The sequence below is a fragment of the Protomyctophum bolini genome (assembly GCF_963924005.1).
Source record: "Protomyctophum bolini genome assembly, chromosome: 9".
In the NCBI taxonomy this organism is placed as follows: Eukaryota; Metazoa; Chordata; class Actinopteri; order Myctophiformes; family Myctophidae; genus Protomyctophum; species Protomyctophum bolini.
This window is the reverse complement of record NC_137870.1, coordinates 20,332,752-20,352,164: the sequence shown is the minus strand read 5'-3', so window position 1 is coordinate 20,352,164 and position 19,413 is coordinate 20,332,752. Positions and strand designations below refer to the sequence as shown.

Below are 19,413 nucleotides of genomic sequence, written 5' to 3'. Positions count from 1 at the left end.
GGGAGAGGGAGGACTTTACATGGAAAGCTCTTATAGTCGGGCAAGGCCCATCAGTGTTAGCATGCCGAAGGTTTCCTGAGAGCTTCATGCCCTTGTTTTAATGAATCCAGTGAAATGCCCTCTAAAAGTTCAGAGTCTGTCATTCTGAAGTCTTATTCAAGGCGCTCCTCTCGCCACAGCCCGTTTTGCGGTCCTGATTACCATTGCCAGAGTCAGCAGAAAGCCACTAGCATGACTTAATGACACGTCTCTGTCATTAGCTGGTTTCCCTCTCTCTCTTTGACTCAAATGTCATCGCAGACATTGATCATTAGGAGAAGTTCACGATACGTGCCCAGAAAACCCAAAAATGCCCTAAAAATGTCGGCTCTTTTTGTTGCTTCCTTTCCTCCATAAAGTCCTCTAGTCTGGATAAATCAGTGTGGATATACTGTAGCCACAGTGCATTGATTGTGAGATAAATGCGCGCGCGCGTGTGTGTGTGTGTGTGTCAGTACTGTATGCGTGTCTGTCAGTACTGTATGTGTGTGTTCACACACGTGCTTGCATGATGCACTTGGATGTCCGTCGTCCATTCACTGACTAAATGTGGGTTGTGTGTTTGGGCAGCCTGCCCGCAGGGTCTCTTTGGCGAGCGGTGCAGTGAGACCTGTGTGTGTCAGAACGGTGCCAGGTGTGACCACGTCACCGGCCGCTGCAGCTGTACGGCCGGGTGGACAGGCGCCAACTGCCATCAGCGTGAGTAGCTCATCACTCAGCCCCATAGAAATGCAAAGGAAAACAGTGACAACGGCTCTATGGCTCACTGTCTCTACGCTTTACCACGGGGCCACTTGAGGAGGTTCATTTCAATAAGGATGTCCTTTCATGGACACGTTGATAGTGACACTGTCAATGTGTCACTCTCTCAGTGTGTTAATTCAACTCTTGAGAGGGAACACATGTAAACACCCATAAGGGTCTCAGAGTCTCAAATGGATGCAGTAGCCTAAATTAACACTGAGGATGGTATGTCATTTGTGCATTTCTCTTACTGTACGTGATAAATATAATGTTTGCCTTAGAATGCTTGTAATTTCAATATATTCTTGGTTTAATGATCTAGCCAAAATATTATTACATATGGAAAAAAATTCAACACAGTCAGAAAATTATAAATTAATAATTCATATTCATAATCACGATGATACTTGTATATTATTATTTTGTCTTCACATGAGCTGCTTTGTCTTCTTATCCGTTAACCTCCTGTATCATGCTGTGTTTGTGTGTTTAGCTTGTCCTGCAGGACAGTACGGTGAGGACTGCTCCCATCAATGTCTTTGCCAACACGGCGGCTCCTGTGACAGCATCGTTGGCCAGTGTTCCTGTTCCCATGGCTGGACAGGAGCAGCCTGTGAGCTGGGTGAGTTGTCCTGTTCCCATGGCTGGACAGGAGCAGCCTGTGAGCTGGGTGAGTTGTCCTCCTCCTCTGGAGGGCACGTCAACCAGAGCTCTCACTAGTAGCACTTGACAGGATTAGAGCTAATGTTGGAGGCACATTGCTATTAGGATCATGTCCCACACACAACGTAATAAAGGTCAAAGTCGTACATGATAGCTTTTCTCAGGCTTCCAAATGTGGACGTTTTGGAGGCGGTGGGTAGAGAGGCGGTCTGGGAATCGGACGGTTGCCGGGTTCGACCCCCGGCTCATCCAGTATACCATACCATATCAAGTTAGAGAGCTACTGTAGTTAGAGAGCCATCTGAACCAACTTCAGCTGGGCGAAGGAGTAAAAGATATTTCCCTTCCCCCGGGACCAAAAAATATTCCCTTTCCCTGGGTGTGATGATGAATGTTAACTTTAACAAAAGAAAAAGAAAGAAAAAAAAGTCTTGTCACAAACTGTTTGTCCCTCTCCTCTCTCCTAGAGTGTGAGGAAGGGCGTTACGGAGAGGGCTGTGCCCAGACCTGCAGATGTACCAACGGAGGACGATGTGACAGAGTGACAGGGCAGTGCAGCTGTCCACCTGGCTGGGAGGGCGAGCACTGTCAGACAGGTGAACTGAACCTGAGTTGTCTCTATGCTTTTCTTCTGTCTACTCTACATCAAATCTCTTTGCCAAAGATATCAGAGTGCAGATCCCGGTGTGAAGTCGAAATATTCTCCTAAAATATAGACAGTACCTATGTGGTCGGATCAGCGGTTGGGATCTCTGGGTATAAAAGGGACAGATAGGCAACGGATAGGTACAACAGGTTTTGCATAACCAGGGGGGCATGAGTTCCCAACAGTCATTGTTCCCAACGGGCAATCGTTCAGGCATCGGCCTATAGCATTTAATTACTAAGCACGCTACAAGTGACAACACTATTAAGCTTACAGCAAGTAGCTGTACAGATATAGCTGTGGCTTGCATATAGTACAGTATTTATTTGTCTCTGCTGTCAGCTCCTTTTACGTGAATGTGAATAATGCTCCTGAATAATGCAAACCGGAAAATAAAAAGAACAGTTATACAGTATGCCTCATCATTTATATAGCAATCCATTATTTTCTCTTTTCATATATTTATAGAGAACACTTTGTTATAGTGTTTGGCACAGAAAATACCACTGTTCAGTCAGAGAGCTTAGTTACCTTGCATAAAAAAATCAAGTCAATATGTACCAAAGTTTTGATAAAGATGGAGAAATATTGTTTTCTTGTTCCTGGACGTTGACGTTGCATGTTGTTTTTCCGGCTACAGCCTGTTCTAAGGGTTTCCATGGGGACAGATGTAAGCAGAGGTGTGACTGTGTACACAGTAGCAACTGTCATCATGTCACAGGCCACTGTGAATGTGAACCAGGCTGGAGAGGACCCAGGTGTGACAAACGTACGTGTGTGTGTGTGTGGTTCTCAAACTTTTTTATGTCGAGGATAAACAAAATATTTCAGGATTTATTGCAAATAGACCATCTACAAGCTCACGACACATCACGATGCGATGCGGTGTGAACTCATTTAGCTGGGGACCCGCCACTTTGACAACCAGTGGTGTAAGAAATACATGTACTGGTCTTCTCAAGCCAGACAACTCTTCAAATGTCCGTAACTCGTCATCCCTTTCTCATTTCCGTTGGCTAAAATATAAAGCATATTTTTGAATTTCCATTTCTACTAAGCAGCTAAAGCTAAACTATAGACAGTGAGCTCCTAGATGTGCTACATAGTATTTTGACTATAAAATGGGCCTTAAGGAAAACTTTTGTGATAACATGAAAAACATTTATTTCTTGGATTTCTTTCTTCTGTGGTCTCGCAGCCTGCCTGCCAGGGTCATACGGTGCCTCTTGTGCCCTTCAGTGTAAGTGCCAGTCTGGGGTATCCTGTCACCATGAGACAGGGACCTGTGGCTGCCGTCCGGGGCTGACTGGGAACGGCTGTGAAAAGGGTAAGAAACACAAAAATGTAGATCTGATGCCGTTACTTTGAATGCAAATACATGGCACGGTTATGGACGTGCACTATTCCAGAACCAGTCAAACCACCCAGCCAAAGAGTACTGCCAAATAGAGAAAGAAAATAAAACAAAACTGCTTAATTTACCGACCCTTCCAAGTGTTCTCTTCACCTGAGTCAGCGCTCTCACTGCTCACTTTAATTGTTCTCAACAATTTGAGTGCAGCTAAATAAAATAAATATAATTGTGCGGTTAAAGTAATACCACTTCACCTAGACGACCTGAGTGATGGTGGAGACTCTCTTATCCTGGAGGACAAGGTCACTGCTTAACTTCAGTGGCTGTACATCTTGATGATTATGTGTCAAAGGCAGTTTTACTGTCTCCTGTAAATGCTCCACACAGAAATTATCCTGTCTATTGAGCCTTTGGCATGTGGCTCATATTGCTGTCATGGCTTTTACACTATTCAAAAACAAACCACTTGCACCTTGATGCAGCCACACTACTCGCACAACGGTATTAACAACAGAAATGCATCATGGAAGAAACGTACGCACCCACAATTATTAGTGCGTATACAATTAATCATTTATAAAATGATTCCATTCAACCTCCTAAAGATTAATATTGTTTGATTCCTTGCCAGGAAATGCAGTCCACAAATAAAAAAGAGAGGTCTTTATGCTGGGCTTTCATCGTGCATGTGTTTTGATCATAATGTGCTTCAAATACAAAAGCATGGCTAAAATGATAAGCCAATCATTTGTGCTGGATTCTGTGATTTATGATGAATATAATATATTCATAATTATTCATCAACATTTTGAAGACAAAACAAACCACAGGTGTAACGGATAAACAGAATGACTATAGAGCGCAGAAGTCCTGACGTTACTCGCTCATCCCCTGGTTCATGGAAGCTTTTCAAAAATAAACAAACTGTCCCGGCGATATTGTCGGGGAGGTGTCTCTGTATCGTTTAGGACTATCAGTCCCCCATATTTGCTACAGTCAGACAAAAATGTAACTAATTCAACAGCAGTAACATCAGCGTTTTCTCACAGTCAGTTGATTCTTCATATCCATATGAGTGAAACGGCCGGGATGATTTGCTTATTTTTCAATCATAGTTATTATATGAGGCGCTCTAAAATGCCTATTACAATGCAAATAAAAAGTACATGAACCCGTGGACTTAACCACCCTCTACCGATATTGACGTCAGACTTCGGTGCTCTATTGGAAGTAATATTTGTAGCATCAAACAATTGAAATACTGTTGGTGCCTTTATCTGTGATCCAGCAACACAGAAATCCCTTGTTCTGAAAAATAATTAAGTCACTTTATTATTTGCATTCTGCGTGAATGTATTCACGACACAAACAACAGTTTGAAAGAACAGATTTTGGGGCAAATTAAGTGCATGGACAAAAAAAGACATTTAGTCTCCACGATGTGTGAAGGACAAAATTATTTGTCTGTATTTTTGCATGTTCGACATCATGTTGACAATTTTGAAGTAAAGCCACCAGTCTTGAGTGTCGTGTTTCAGTATCGCCGATACGCCACAAGTCCTTCGGTTATTCGACGTGGAAACTACACTGTGTGATACAGAATTATACCAAATCAATTCCATTTGCTTCTCTACCCTGTAGGTCTGTGTACGAGCAGGTTTACGACTTTACCCCCCCCCTCTCCCTCTAGCATCGACCCACCCCCCTCTCCTCACAGGCTAGCTAACTCCCCAGACATCTGATAAATGTTACACTCCGGTTGCCAAGTAAAACAGAAGGCATTGTTTTTGTCTCCTCAGCAGCGGATAAGGGCTTTTGGAAGGCAGACATGCATAATGACAGCGCCGTAATTGCCTCTTTAGTCTGGGGTCCTTTTTCTTATCTGTCCCCCATGCTGCCTACTGCCGAGTACCTCAGTGCTGCGCTCACACACACACACACACACACACACACACACACACACACACACACACACACACACACACACACACACACACACACACACACACCACAAAACAACATGTTTGGTTCACAGATCTATCTCGCTATTTATGACTGATTGTACTTCTGTCTGCGGGCCACATTCATTACCGTGACAGTATACACAGTACAATCCAAATGTACTGTGTCTGTGAGGGTCCATCTGGTTACATTTTGTACACTCTCTGAGTAACAAATGGTTAAATTAACACTGAAGATGTTATATTATGGTGCATGTGCACCATAGGGGCGGCTGTGGCTCAGGAGGTAGAGCAGGTCGTCCAATGATCCCTGGGTCGGCGGTTCGAATCCCGGCTCCTCCTGTCCACATGTCGAAGTGTCCTTGGGCAAGACACTGAACCCTACATTGCCTTGGTGTGAGCTTGCCACCATTGGTGTGTGAATGTGGGAAGTGAGGACGCTGGCGTCGACTGTTCGCCGCTTCACCTCCCAATGAATGAACCATTGTAAAGCGCTTTAAGCACTATAAAAATGCAATTCATTAATTAATTATGTGCAGTATGCATGTGTGCGTGCGTGTGATGTGATTTGAAACTGGTTAGTTGATGACATTTCTCTTTCTTAGCTGCAAAATATTGAATGCTTTCTTGTTAATAATGTAACATAATATCATCGGAATAATCGGAATTGGAATAAATTGGATTGTTGTCTTTTATCTAGGAACATCTGTAGCCTACTTGAATTGTTACAACTAAACCTGTTGTTTGGCTGTAATCACCTGTTTACAGCCAGATGCTAAATGCTTAAAGTGCAAGACCACTTTGGTAGAGGTTTGGGTTGTGTAGTTACCTAGCCATGATGTAACTCCAAATGTGGACAAGAAATCTAAATATAATTGCTCCAGTGATTAGAAATTGATAATTCAAAATATGCTCCTCAGTGACTTACATTGTACGCTGAAACAGCTCTCAAAGTCACTCTTTTAGTACGTAAACAAACACAAACACCTCATACTGTTTTGATGTTATTATTTGAAGATCTGGATCTGGATCCGCAGATCGTGTTCGGGTTTTCTTCCTAATAAAAATTGTAAACTCAACAGGAACTTAACATTGTAATATAAAAACAAAACAGCACAAGGTTTCTTTGGTGATGCTCTTCTATATTGTCTGAATCAACTTTCTTTGTTTGCGTACTAAAAGAGTGAGAGCTGTTTCAGCATACAATGTAAGTCAATGATCTATGAGGAGCACATTTTGAATTATCAATTTCTAATCACTGGAGCAATTATTTTTTATTTCTTATCCACATTTGGAGTCCACATGGCAAGGTAACTATACAACCCAAACCTCTACCAAAGTGGTCTTGCACTTTACGATCAAATGCTATTAATGTTCCCATTATTATTATGATGAAATAAAGCTAAAAAGTTGTATTTTAACTCTTGGGTTTAGGTAAATATCAGGGACGTCTTGACTTGAAGAACAATGTACTTGCCCACTATCTGTGTTGTTAGATTTATTAATATATATACTTTTGTTGTTAGCCTGCCCCGCTGGGATGTATGGACAGAACTGTACCCAGCTGTGCCAGTGTTCAGGAGACCAGGAGCAATGCCACCCTGTCACGGGAAGATGCTCCTGCCTACCAGGCTACAATGGAGCACGCTGTGAGCTACGTGAGTAGAACAGAAGCACACACAATAATACCCATTTTAAAATGGAGCTTTATGTAATATTTTATATTCAGGGTTTGTTTTTAATTAAAAAAAAGACAAATATCCAATTTTTACTTCTTGTTGATGTTACAAATGGAAAGACAATTGAGGGAAATAATTATTTATCATAGAAGATAAACATGTTCTGGTCCTCCAACAGCCACAGAATGAACCACTTTCAATCTGGTTTTGTTATTCTGGGCATGTCAGTGTAGGCAAAACATTTTGAGTTTCAAATATTATTTTCCCAACATTTTCAGAAATGTACTAGGACACAATGCAACGCGCACATCACATAACGAAGTATATATAGGAATGAAGTGCTTATAAAGACAATGGGTAATAACTCATTATTTCTCTCTGTCTCTCTCCATCCCTAGGATGTCGAGGAGGGACTTACGGACCAAACTGCAAGTCAAGATGTCGCTGCATCAACGGTGGTCGCTGTGATTTCAAGACTGGAGCTTGTCAGTGTCCACCTGGCTTCATTGGAGCTAACTGTAGCTCAGGTAGTTACCAATATTATTATATCAGATATCGTTATATGTTTGAAACTATTACGCACAGACACTATCAGGAGACCTTGCATTTGTCTGTACTTGTTATTCCAGAGAAACCTTTTCATGTCAGTCCACTTATGGATATTATGTCAACATTCAGTTTCATTCCAGTGTTCAATAGATCTGGGCAATCAGGATAAAAAGGTGTGCCCGGGTTGTCATTTTGATAAAATACTTTTCATTGGTTCAATATTCATAAAATCCACAGACACATAACCACTTTAACGTTTCCCTTCAAAATAGAACAGCTATTTTCGCTACTTTTGCGTTACCCTCATATAACTGAAGAACGTTGAATACAATACAGAATAGATACAAGGTTTTTTTTCCTGATGGCAGCGATATGGACTGTTTCATAGACAAGATATCTACTCCATTAAGTATTAACCTCCACAGAGGACATCCCATGAGGTCTGCACAGTGAGCTCTGCTCTCCTGCGGTATGTGCTGACATTTCTGACCGTGAAATGTTTATTTCTGCAGGATGTCCACAGGGTTACTATGGGAAGGACTGTGGCCTGCTGTGCTCCTGTGGGGAAGGCGGACAGTGCCACACAGTGACTGGGAGGTGTAGATGTGCTCCTGGTAGGATAGGACAGTCCTGCCAACAAGGTACATGGGCAATAGAGGCCGAATCCACCAATGTCTAACAGTGACATTCCGTAATTCCATCTCTCGTTATGAACTTATGACATAATTTAATGAGATACTAATCAATATCTAATCAGTAAAGTTACCAAAAATACGTACAGCGGGCACACTCCTGAACCCACATGCAACTCCTCTGTTGTGTTGATACTGAGTCACTTTAGATACAGACAGCAACAGGCACTATTTGCCTTAATGAGCTCATCACAAATGAACAGAACAACGGACCAAGTGGGAAAACATCTACATTTGGGGAAAAGTATTAAGGGTGTATATTTTCAAGATTCCATTTTCCACTGTATATTTAAGTAACAAATTCTCAGTTTCCTCAGTTTGAGGGGCTCTGATGATCAGAGAGTTGATTTCCTGGGGAACATAGGCGGTTGTCTGGCCTCCTAATCTCTCCGTTTATCAGCAGTTCCATTGGACTGAAGAACGGGAGTTTCCATGGCTGCCTAAGCTAAACGCTCCCTATACTACGTAGTGCTGTGGACGTGCCACCACTTATGTTCTGCTCTTGTTGAATGTTTGGAGAGGCCTATTAGTAGCTCGTTCCCTGTGTTCCGTGTCGATGGACTTGGCAACGAAACAAATAAATAAACAGGGGAATCAAAGAAGACTCGCTTATTGTTTCTCCAATCTAAATTACCCAGAGAAACATGATTATTCTTTTATATCGGTGCCAAATTAGACCACTTTGCCATCTCACTAATGAACTGCTGCCTAAATAAACTTGAATGTTAGTGCATTTTGTATCTGCATGGGAGCGTCTGTGTGTGTGTGTGTGTGTGTGTGTGTGTGTGTGTGTGTGTGTGTGTGTGTGTGTGTGTGTGTGTGTGTGTGTGTGTGTGTGTGTGTGTGTGTGTGTGTGTGTGTGTGTGTGTGTGTGCTCGTGTGTGTGCGTGCGCGTGTGCGCGTTCATGCTTGTGAGAGTATCTGCGTTCGTCTGCAGTGGGAGTGCTAAGCTATGGCTCAAATCAATATTATGATTATTTCAAACGTTTACCTCGATTTCGATTATTTATAGAAAATAAATGGTGAAAATGGCAGACCTACAAGCTCACGACGGGTTGTATTTTCAGTTCACACATTGTGATTGTAGATTGGCTATTTTTGTATGGCACCATTGTGCAACAAAGTATAATACAGGGTTAAGTGGTTAATAGAACTAACCAGTAAGACGCGCAAACGCGGGAAGCGAACGCAGCTGAGACCATGCAGATCATGTCTGTCTGTGTGTCTGTCCCGCTGTTACTGTATATGTGGACCTGGCCCTTTTTGTGCCCATATATGGAGCTGAGTGGACCTGGCCCCTTTTGTGCCCATATATGGAGCTGAGTGATTGCTGATGCAACACACTCCATATTTGGATAGCGGGACAGACAGACAGACAGACAGACAGACAGACAGACAGACAGACAGACAGACAGACAGACAGACAGACAGACAGACAGACAGACAGACAGACAGACACACAGACATGATCTGCTAGGTCTCATAGTAAGTGCTCACTGCGTTCGCAATCAATAAATCCATTGGCATATTTTTTTGTTGATTCCTATAAGAAATCAAAACACATTAAACAAACTGCTTCTTGATTATTCTTGATTAGTTATTGATAAACCTACAGTACATGAGCAAGATTAAGTCAGTTATTGTCTCCACCAGGCCGAAGGCACGGGGAGAGTATATGGTTTGCATGCCGTCCGTCCGTGTATGTGTGTGTCCAACACATATATTCTTACTAGGTTAAGGAAGAAATGCCACCTATCCTGGTGGAGACCTGTGCCCCGAGGGGCACTTTTTCTAGTTGGTTCTATATTTTCGGTGAATTGCCCAGCCCTAGCAGAGGCCTGGTCATGCTTGTCTCTTTCTGACGTTGAGCCCGTCTCTGCTGTTGCTCCAGCATGTCCTAGGGGGCGCTATGGCCTGCAGTGCAGGAATACCTGCAGCTGTCAGAATGGGGCGATGTGTGACCCTGTGAACGGGACCTGCAGGTGTGGTCTGGGCTGGACCGGACCTCGCTGTGACATAGGTATGTATTTCTTTCTCTAGTGGTTCTCAAACGTTTTTATTTCAAGAACGCCATAACTCCCCATCACACCCCATGACTATTTTGATTGTATGTTGTTCTAGACTGATGCTACATGTATGTTCTTAGTGTACCTGTGATCCTAGTGCACTGAAGCACTACACTGTCTCTCTGAATTTGATCTATGTGTTTATGTTTACCTTGCTAAATGCCTAAAATGTTACAAATGGGACCCCCTCAAGGAACCCTATCGGTCCCTGAACCCCACTTTGAGATCCACTGTTGTAACTGATGAACTTATCAGACATGAATTAACAACCTGGCATGTTGAGAAAATAAGAGTGCATTGCTCTTTTTATAATTTAATCTCCACAGTTTTATTTATAAAGTCTTATTTTCCTAGTGTGCAGACATGTAGAGTTCCTTGTGAGTTGAGGTGTTAGAACACTTAGTGACTGTAAGAGATTATGTATCTATTGGCAGCCCTCAAAATTAGTCAGTAACTGTTTTTATTTTGCTTTTGTGTGTGTGTGTGTGTGTGTGTGTGTGTGTGTGTGTGTGTGTGTGTGTGTGTGTGTGTGTGTGTGTGTGTGTGTGTGTGTGTGTGTGTGTGTGTGTGTGTGTGTGTGTGTGTGTGTGTGTGTGTGTGTGTGTGTGTGTGTATAGCCTGCGCACAAGGGAAGTACGGGCCTGACTGTGAGTTTGATTGTCCATGTAACAACAATGGAACCTGCGACCGCATCAGTGGCAGCTGCAGCTGTACTGCTGGCCACTATGGACACTCCTGTCAGCACAGTACGCTTTCCTTTATTACGCTTTCTTTGGTTTGTTTATCTCTGCATGGCCTAATGGACAATGCTATTTTATTTAGACGCTATCCACTGCCAGAGGTTGTAACACATCTCCTTTTTTTTACCTGTTTTAATGTGAGGAGAATATTTGGAATGAAAATTAATCCCTTCAACAGTGTTGAAAACACCTGTCACGAAGAGGATTGGTTCAGAATACACTAAACCAATGGTTCCCAACCCTTTCTTGACCAGGGCCCACTTGAAAATCTCAAAAGCGTTCGCAGCACACCCATCTGACCATATATTGTTTATATTAATGATCAATCAATGTATTGTGCACCGGCTTGGATCAATAGCACTAACATAGTACAGTATACTAAGTTCCTATGCATTGGTATAATTTTTCAAGGATAAAACCTTTTAAAAATACATTATTTTGTTATAATATAAAGCATGTTTTGGTAATTATTTGGGTCCCACCTGCAATACCCTCACGGCCCAGTTGGGAAGTTGGGAATGGCTGGTGGAGTCACTAAACACCATAAACTTGATTTGTTGAAGGATGTCCGGCCGGGTTCTTTGGAGCAAGCTGTGCCTTTCCCTGTGACTGTAAGATGGGGCAGTCATGTGAGCATGTGACAGGCGGCTGTGTGTGTCCCCCAGGATACCATGGATCACAGTGCCAGAGACGTGAGTTTAATTAATTAGACAGGCATTTGGATTCAGCCTGTTTGTGTTTAATGTTTGTTCACAAAGAGGTCAAGATTAGGAAAATGGGAGTAATATCTTATTCGTTCAACAAAATAGTTTTTCAAGTAGTCACATAATCTATTATACAGATCTACATCGGTTACTTGTTCAAAATGTTTTTGTTATACATGTTTCTTTGTTTTGCTTGACTACAAATATCAAGAATGTTATTTAGACAGCATGTTGTTTACACAGGTGCTAGGTTTGAGCCACTGCATTGTTCTCTGACTTACGTGACTGTTTGCCTTGTTGTTTGTTGACAAGGATTCATGCTTACGCAGTTACACTGTATACTTGCACTTGTACAGTAAGTCGCTCTGGATGTAAAAGCATCTGCTAAATTGTAATAAGAAAAGGTGAGAGAGTGAGGATGTTTCTTGAAGAAAGAGTGGGCCAGGTTTCAAAGCCAAATGCATGTGGTATACACATTAGTCTACCAGGAAACCCCCCATGTTGTGCATCTGTTAGAAGTACATTTATGTAAGTATGAACATATACCTGCATGAACAACACATTGCAAAAAATTAAATAAAACCCAGCCAAGACAGACAGACAGACAGACAGACAGAAAGACAGGCTGGCAGGAGGGCAGGCAGATGTGGTTATTTGATGAGAGACAGGTGTTTCCTGCCTGCTTAATGCATTCCTGTTGCATCCCTGTGCCCTCCCGCCTTTTATGAGGCTCACAGTGTGTGAGGGCCTAAATATGTGTCCTCCAGCCGGCTTGGAGGCTCTCTGCCACAGTGTTAGGGCCTAAATGGCCACTTCGGCCCCAGCAGGAGATATGACTGAGCACTGTACAGCAGCTGCAAGATAGCCAATGACTCCACCATCAAACCTGACCTGTGTGCATGCGTGTGTGTGCGTGCGTGAGTGTGAGAGAGAGAGGAGATGTCTGTGCATGCTTTACCATTGCATCTGTCCTCCCATGTTTGTGTTTATATGGGATGGTTGGACATTTATATTTGTACATCTTGTTGTTGCATGCATGCAAAACTGTGTGTTTGTGTGTGCATCTGTGCGTGATTGCGTGTGTTCTTAGGATGTGATCCTGGGCGGTTTGGATTGGACTGTCAACAGTCATGTGACTGCGTCGGGGACGTACCATGTGATTCGGCCACAGGAAGGTGCCTCTGTCCCCCAGGAAGGACAGGAGACAGATGTGACAGAGGTACAGTACATGGCAATGTTGCTAGCCACTTTCAACCTAGCATCCCGATTTTGGGCATGTTTGGGCACCAAACATGCCTTTTGACTGATACCTGTCCATTCAAACTCTAGATGGGCTCTCCCCAAAGTTATTAGTGCAGCCCGGCAGTAGAGTTCTGAACAGGCCCTGAAATTAAGGCCCTACCTGGGCCCTCATCAAACTCTGTACACTCAAGACACTGCCCCCACTGTCCACCCTTAGATCTCCATATATGGAGCTGACCTCATCAAACCCTGTACACTCAACACACGCTCCATATTATGGCCAGTACAGAATGAATTCCATATGTTAATCTGACCCCCCCATGTCAAAGCACCAGCGCTCGCCCAGCAGTCTCCCGTCACCCAGGCGGATGCGTGCCCTTTAGGGCAACCTAGCCCCAAAGGGCGAGGTCGCTTCTCGCCCTCAGGGCATCTTACTGGTAATAATAATAAATAAAACAATCTGTGAATTATTCCGCGGACCCCCTGGCTATGTCTTTTAGTCTCTCCTTTATCTCTCTCTCTCTCTCTCTCTCTCTCTCTCTCTCTCTCTATGTCTCTCTGTCTCTCTCTCTCAGACTGTGGTGGAGATCGTTTTGGCCCTCAGTGCTCCTTGTTGTGCCAGTGTTCCCACGGGGCCCAGTGTGACGAGCGGAGTGGACGCTGCCACTGCCCCCTCACCTGGCTGGGTCCCACCTGTAGCAAAGGTAAACTCTCCTGTTGCCTATGAAGCCCAATGTAGCATGAACAAACACGCACGCACACACGCATGCACACACACACACACACACACACACACACACACACACACACACACACACACACACACACACACACACACACACACTCCTATAAGCAGTAAAGCTGAACCAGCTTTGGTGAAATACTGTGTCAGTAAGTGAGTGAGGCTGAGCCCCATCGGTCTGTGTGTCTCCCTGTCTACCTCAATAGCGGCTCCTGTCACCTGACAGTTATTTTAATCTGCACTCAGCAGGTTACCAGGCTTCAGGCTGTCTCCCCCCCCCCCCCCCCCCCCCCCCCCCGCCAAAAGCCAAGCTCACGGGAGACCTGCGTAGCAGTTTACTTCTCTTCCCCAAAACCCCAGAACATTTGCTTTTGATTTTCCCGAACGGTGCTGAATGTCTTCGTGGGTCTTTTGTGTGCTTTTTTTCTCCTTCCTCTCAGGATTACTGGAGCAGATCCCAGCAGCGGTGAACTCCTCCGTGTCCCAGCGGACCAGGAGAAGAGCAGGCGTCAAACACACATAGCCCAGATAGAGGGCCTCGCTCCTGACCGGGGCGTCCTGAAGCACAGGACCACTTCACCACTGCATCTTCACACTGAGATCATCTTACAAAGGAACCCAAGCTGATGCTCATATGAAGATGTTTTGTGGAAACTGGAAACAGGCTTCCAGAACTGAGACTGGTGGTGGTGTTACGCAGTCAATGGACTTTTGGAAAAGACAAAAACTCCATGTACCAGGCGAGGTTTTTCACAAGTATCTTAGCAATATTCAACAAACATATGCCTGTCATAATGGGAAATCTACAGTGTAACTTGCAAAACAGCAAGGGATCTGGAATAATTTACGTTTAATGTAAATACTACTCCCAGATACAGTACCTTCCTGTTTAACCATCAAGCTTGTAAAACATTATTGTCTTCTCCAGTGTGATTCCACAGTAACGTAACATTTTCTTTGCCAATTCCTTTCACAGGTAAGGAAACATGGGAAATGAGAGTTTAACCATTTAAGCCCTATTCAAAAATGTAGATTATTGTGTGAAAACCTGTAGAGATTCGTGATCCATCATCCTAATGTACAGGGACATTTCACAGCAACAGGGACGTTGCAGTGGTCTCTAGGACCACCTCTGCACTAGGAACTTCAGCATTCATTTTTAACAGAAATGATTTTGTTGAATTATCCTCCCCCTACTGTAAATATACAAAATCTGAAAAAAGAAAAAACTAATCAGATGAGCTACAGTAAAGTCAGTTTCATTGGTTTTCTCTCTAAATATCAAGTAGCACATTGTCTAAATCCTCACCAATTATGTTATTCAATACCATCACACTGGTGTTGTCACGCAAACATATTTATTCTGTTATCATGTACAGTACGAGAATGTTGTTACTAAATGATTTCCTTTTGTTTTTAATTTGAAACGTCAATGTTGCCCTTTAGTAAGTCCATGTTTTTTAAATGTGTTGATTGTTCTTTTCTTCACTAAGATCATGTCCTTCCTTGTTCTTAGGCTTACAGAAAAAAATCTAAATTATACCAAACAGATGTTTTAGGGAAACCCAGCTATGTGGGCCTGGCCATAAAAATTGACTTTCAACTTCATCATAATCCTGCGTATGCTTGATTTATAAAATATGACTGTGGTGAAATAATGCTGTGCATGCATCCCCCATCTACAAATCACTCCCACATATTGGCTTGGGAATTTGAGCAGACATGGGCAAGCTTTGCTCCTCGGCACTGCAAACGTTCTAAATTAATTGGCATTGATCACACAGTAGCGTTTCCTATTGCAGTGCGCTGTGCTGTGCACAGAGCACTGTAGATGTTTTACCATATTAACCCATTTTGGGCGGGAACTCCTGTTGGTGTTTTAAGCATTATGTTAGCTATTGAAAAATAGCAGATCTACAAGCTCACTCGCTTGTAGGTCTGCTATTTTTGAAAAATCGTTAAAATGTGGCGCAAATCATTGAATATATATTTCAGAGCGAACATTTTTAACTAAAATATTTGCTTCTGGGGGGTCCCTGGAACTACATATTTTGAGATGGGGGTCCGTGGCCCAATAGAGATAGTTCTGGGGGTACTTGACATGAAAAAGGTTGAGCATCACTGACATAGATTTTTTATTATTTTTTATCAAACTCAGTCCAAAATGGGTTAAATATGACGTGTCCCGTAGCTCTTTCAGGTACTGTATGTGAAGATCCATTTAGGAGTGGATGTAGAGCGTGAAGTTCAATACACGTAAATTGACCTTGATTTTTTTTTGTGTACCTGTCTTTGGTAAAAGTGAATATAAAAAAAATATGTCTAGGCCTTTGGACAACATGACCATGGTCTGATCAATATTATGCCCCGTACCACTACTGCTATCATTTACCAAACATGTATATAATGTAAATAAGGGTGTGTGATTATTGCAAAATTTAATTTGTATTGTATCTCAGGTCAATATCTACTACATGACTCATAATGTACTGTACCTTCTGCCTAATGGAATGCCTACGTAAATGGTGCTATTTTGATAAAAATGAGTTTCATACTTCTGTTTTGGTCTACTCTACATATCATTTCAATGTGTGTTTGTATTTACCGTACAATACATACAAACATTATTTTCTTCAGTGTGTGACCACGATCTTATAATGTTTTCATTACGGGTTGGAAAATCATATGTCGGTTGTGCAAGAATTTAACACTTACCGGTAATTCAAGCTCGGCCAACATGTCCCACTTTGAGAGCTTAATGTGTGTGTTAGTGTAAACAAATCATATGTGAGAAGTGGGATTTGAGAGCGATGTTGCATGGTATTGGCTCCTGTGATTCCTGAGAGGCGGAATAGTGGGGAAGGTGGGGGTACCTGCTGTCACAGCTCTGATTGTGTGTGTGTGTGTGTGTGTGTGTGCGCGCGCCCGTGTGCGTTCACTCAGAGGGGTTCAGCCAGGGTGCCCAGGCTCTCATTCTCATCAGCCGGTGGGGGGTCAAGCACCGAGGCCTCGGCTGCCTCCCTGACACCTGTCTGAAATGGGAGGGTGTAACAACATAGTGTATGTGTGGTGATAGGAAGTGAATGTTCGTGTGTGTGTGTGTGTGTGTGCATCATAGTCTGTGTGTGTTCCCCTGCACACTATACGCCTCAGCTGCAGTGCCCAGTGTGCAAGTCTTGTGTGTGTCTGTTTGTATTACTATACTTATTATATACATTTACACTAAATTAATGGTTTTATGGTAAAAAAAATCACAGATTGTTATACTCAAAATACAAGCTTGCAGAGCGATGAGTTGTTTAAATAAGCTTGTTTGTCGGTATTTTCAGCTTTAGTTAAAGGGTTAAAAATTGCACACTTAAAATCCCTATGCTGTCCTGAAAGGGTGTCCTCACAAATATAGTAATACAAACCTAAGTGTGTGTGTGTGTGTGTGTGCGCGTGCGCATGTGTGTGTGTGTGTGTGTGTGTTAGTGAGAATGCTATTGCTGAGGCATTTCTCAAGTGTGCGATGGAGCGTTTCCACTGCTAGTGGCCAAAGGCGGCTGCTGGCCGGCAGGCAGGTGCCTGGAGGACAGACCACGCATGGCCCCGCTGCGGCAGAAACACCGTCCCCTGAGGTGAGTGATGGGACCAACAGGCCCGCGGGCGAGGGACAGAGCCCGTCCACCCCCTCCCCACCCATCAACCACCCCACTACTCCCCCGGTGAAACTGATGGATGCGGGGGTGCGCTCCGGCTTGCTCCCGTGTTGTGACAAGCAGCAGATGTTCTCCAATAATGTTTATCACGCAGGCCTTCATCTTCGGATGACACACACCTGTTTCCAGTCAAACAGGCCCAAAGAGGCCATCCATCCACCAGGCGCTGGGTGGCCACACCACCTCCAGTAGGCCTACTCGGCTCATAACGCAGCATATACCTGGCTCTGGGCTTTAGTTTACCCAAAGGTGTCTGAATGGTAAGATTGACTTTGTAGAAGTCAGGCCTTACTGTATATCGTCGCTGTCGGGTGGAAACCTGCACAAAACTGTTACTTTTCCAGGAATGTAATAAAGAACTGTGTCCCAGTGGATCCTATAGTTATTGTTTAGTCACAAGCTCTTGTTATAGTCATTAGTTAAATATTTGTAAAACTCAGACAGACCGACTTGTTGTCGCTATTTCTGCAAATTTTGTGTGACACTATGTCATACATATTATCGTACGGCATACTATAGCGCGCCGTTTTTCATCATTTTTGAGGATTTGAAAAAAAATGAAAAATGAAAAAAACGGTGGGTTATAGCCCATGTTTTTTGAAATTTTGAAAAAAAGAAGTTAGCCTCGTTTCTCATCATTTTGGACCGTGGGCTATAGCCCATATCGTACGGCATACTATAGCGCGCCGTTTTTCATCATTTTTGAGGATTTGAAAAAAATGAAAAATGAAAAAAACGGTGGGTTATAGCCCATGTTTTTTGAAATTTTGAAAAAAAAAGTTAGCCTCGTTTCTCATCATTTTGGACCGTGGGCAATAGCCCATATCGTACGGCATACTATAGCGCGCCGTTTTTCATCATTTTTGAGGATTTGAAAAAAATGACGAAATGACAAAAACGATGGGTTATAGCCCATGTTTTTTGAAATTTTGAAAAAAAAAGTTAGCCTCGTTTCTCATCATTTTGGACCGTGGGCTATAGCCCATATCGTACGGCATACTATAGCGCGCCGTATTTCATCATTTTTGAGGATTTGAAAAAAATGAAAAATGAAAAAAACGGTGGGTTATAGCCCATGTTTTTTGAAATTTTGAAAAAAAAAGTTAGCCTCGTTTCTCATCATTTTGGACCGTGGGCTATAGCCCATATCGTACGGCATACTATAGCGCGCCGTTTTTCATCATTTTTGAGGATTTGAAAAAAATGAAAAATGAAAAAAACGGTGGGTTATAGCCCATGTTTTTTGAAATTTTGAAAAAAAAAGTTAGCCTCGTTTCTCATCATTTTGGACCGTGGGCTATAGCCCATATCGTACGGCATACTATATCGCGCCGTTTTTCATCATTTTTGAGGATTTGAAAAAAATGAAAAATGAAAAAAACGGTGGGTTATAGCCCATGTTTTTTGAAATTTTGAAAAAAAAAGTTAGCCTCGTTTCTCATCATTTTGGACCGTGGGCTATAGCCCATATCGTACGGCATACTATAGCGCGCCGTTTGTCATCATTTTTGAGGATTTGAAAAAAATGACGAAATGACAAAAACGATGGGTTATAGCCCATGTTTTTTAAAATTTTGAAAAAAAAGTTAGCCTCGTTTCTCATCATTTTGGACCGTGGGCTATAGCCCATATCGTACGGCATACTATAGCGCGCCGTTTTTCATCATTTTTGAGGATTTGAAAAAAATTAAAAATTAAAAAAACGGTGGGTTATAGCCCATGTTTTTTGAAATTTTGAAAAAAAAAGTTAGCCTCGTTTCTCATCATTTTGGACCGTGGGCTATAGCCCATATCGTACGGCATACTATAGCGCGCCGTTTTTCATCATTTTTGAGGATTCGAAAAAAATGAAAAATGAAATAAACGGTGGGTTATAGCCCATGTTTTTTGA

General features: G+C 42.8%; 1 protein-coding gene across 1 annotated transcript in view; it reads left to right on the top strand.

The window, feature by feature from the left end:
• The window catches only part of egfem1 (EGF-like and EMI domain containing 1), an 81,811-nt gene extending 65,468 nt beyond the window's left edge, over nucleotides 1-16,343 (top strand). The window contains exons 25-38 of the mRNA XM_080771961.1: nucleotides 610-738; nucleotides 1,277-1,405; nucleotides 1,914-2,042; nucleotides 2,733-2,861; nucleotides 3,291-3,419; nucleotides 6,934-7,065; nucleotides 7,485-7,613; nucleotides 8,148-8,276; nucleotides 10,219-10,347; nucleotides 11,011-11,139; nucleotides 11,697-11,825; nucleotides 12,928-13,056; nucleotides 13,655-13,783; nucleotides 14,262-16,343. Of these exons, the coding sequence (XP_080628087.1) occupies nucleotides 610-738; nucleotides 1,277-1,405; nucleotides 1,914-2,042; nucleotides 2,733-2,861; nucleotides 3,291-3,419; nucleotides 6,934-7,065; nucleotides 7,485-7,613; nucleotides 8,148-8,276; nucleotides 10,219-10,347; nucleotides 11,011-11,139; nucleotides 11,697-11,825; nucleotides 12,928-13,056; nucleotides 13,655-13,783; nucleotides 14,262-14,344 (1,763 nt within the window). The 3' untranslated portion in view covers nucleotides 14,345-16,343. The remainder of the gene's footprint in view (nucleotides 1-609; nucleotides 739-1,276; nucleotides 1,406-1,913; nucleotides 2,043-2,732; nucleotides 2,862-3,290; nucleotides 3,420-6,933; nucleotides 7,066-7,484; nucleotides 7,614-8,147; nucleotides 8,277-10,218; nucleotides 10,348-11,010; nucleotides 11,140-11,696; nucleotides 11,826-12,927; nucleotides 13,057-13,654; nucleotides 13,784-14,261) is intronic.
• The last annotated feature ends 3,070 nt before the right edge of the window (nucleotides 16,344-19,413 follow it).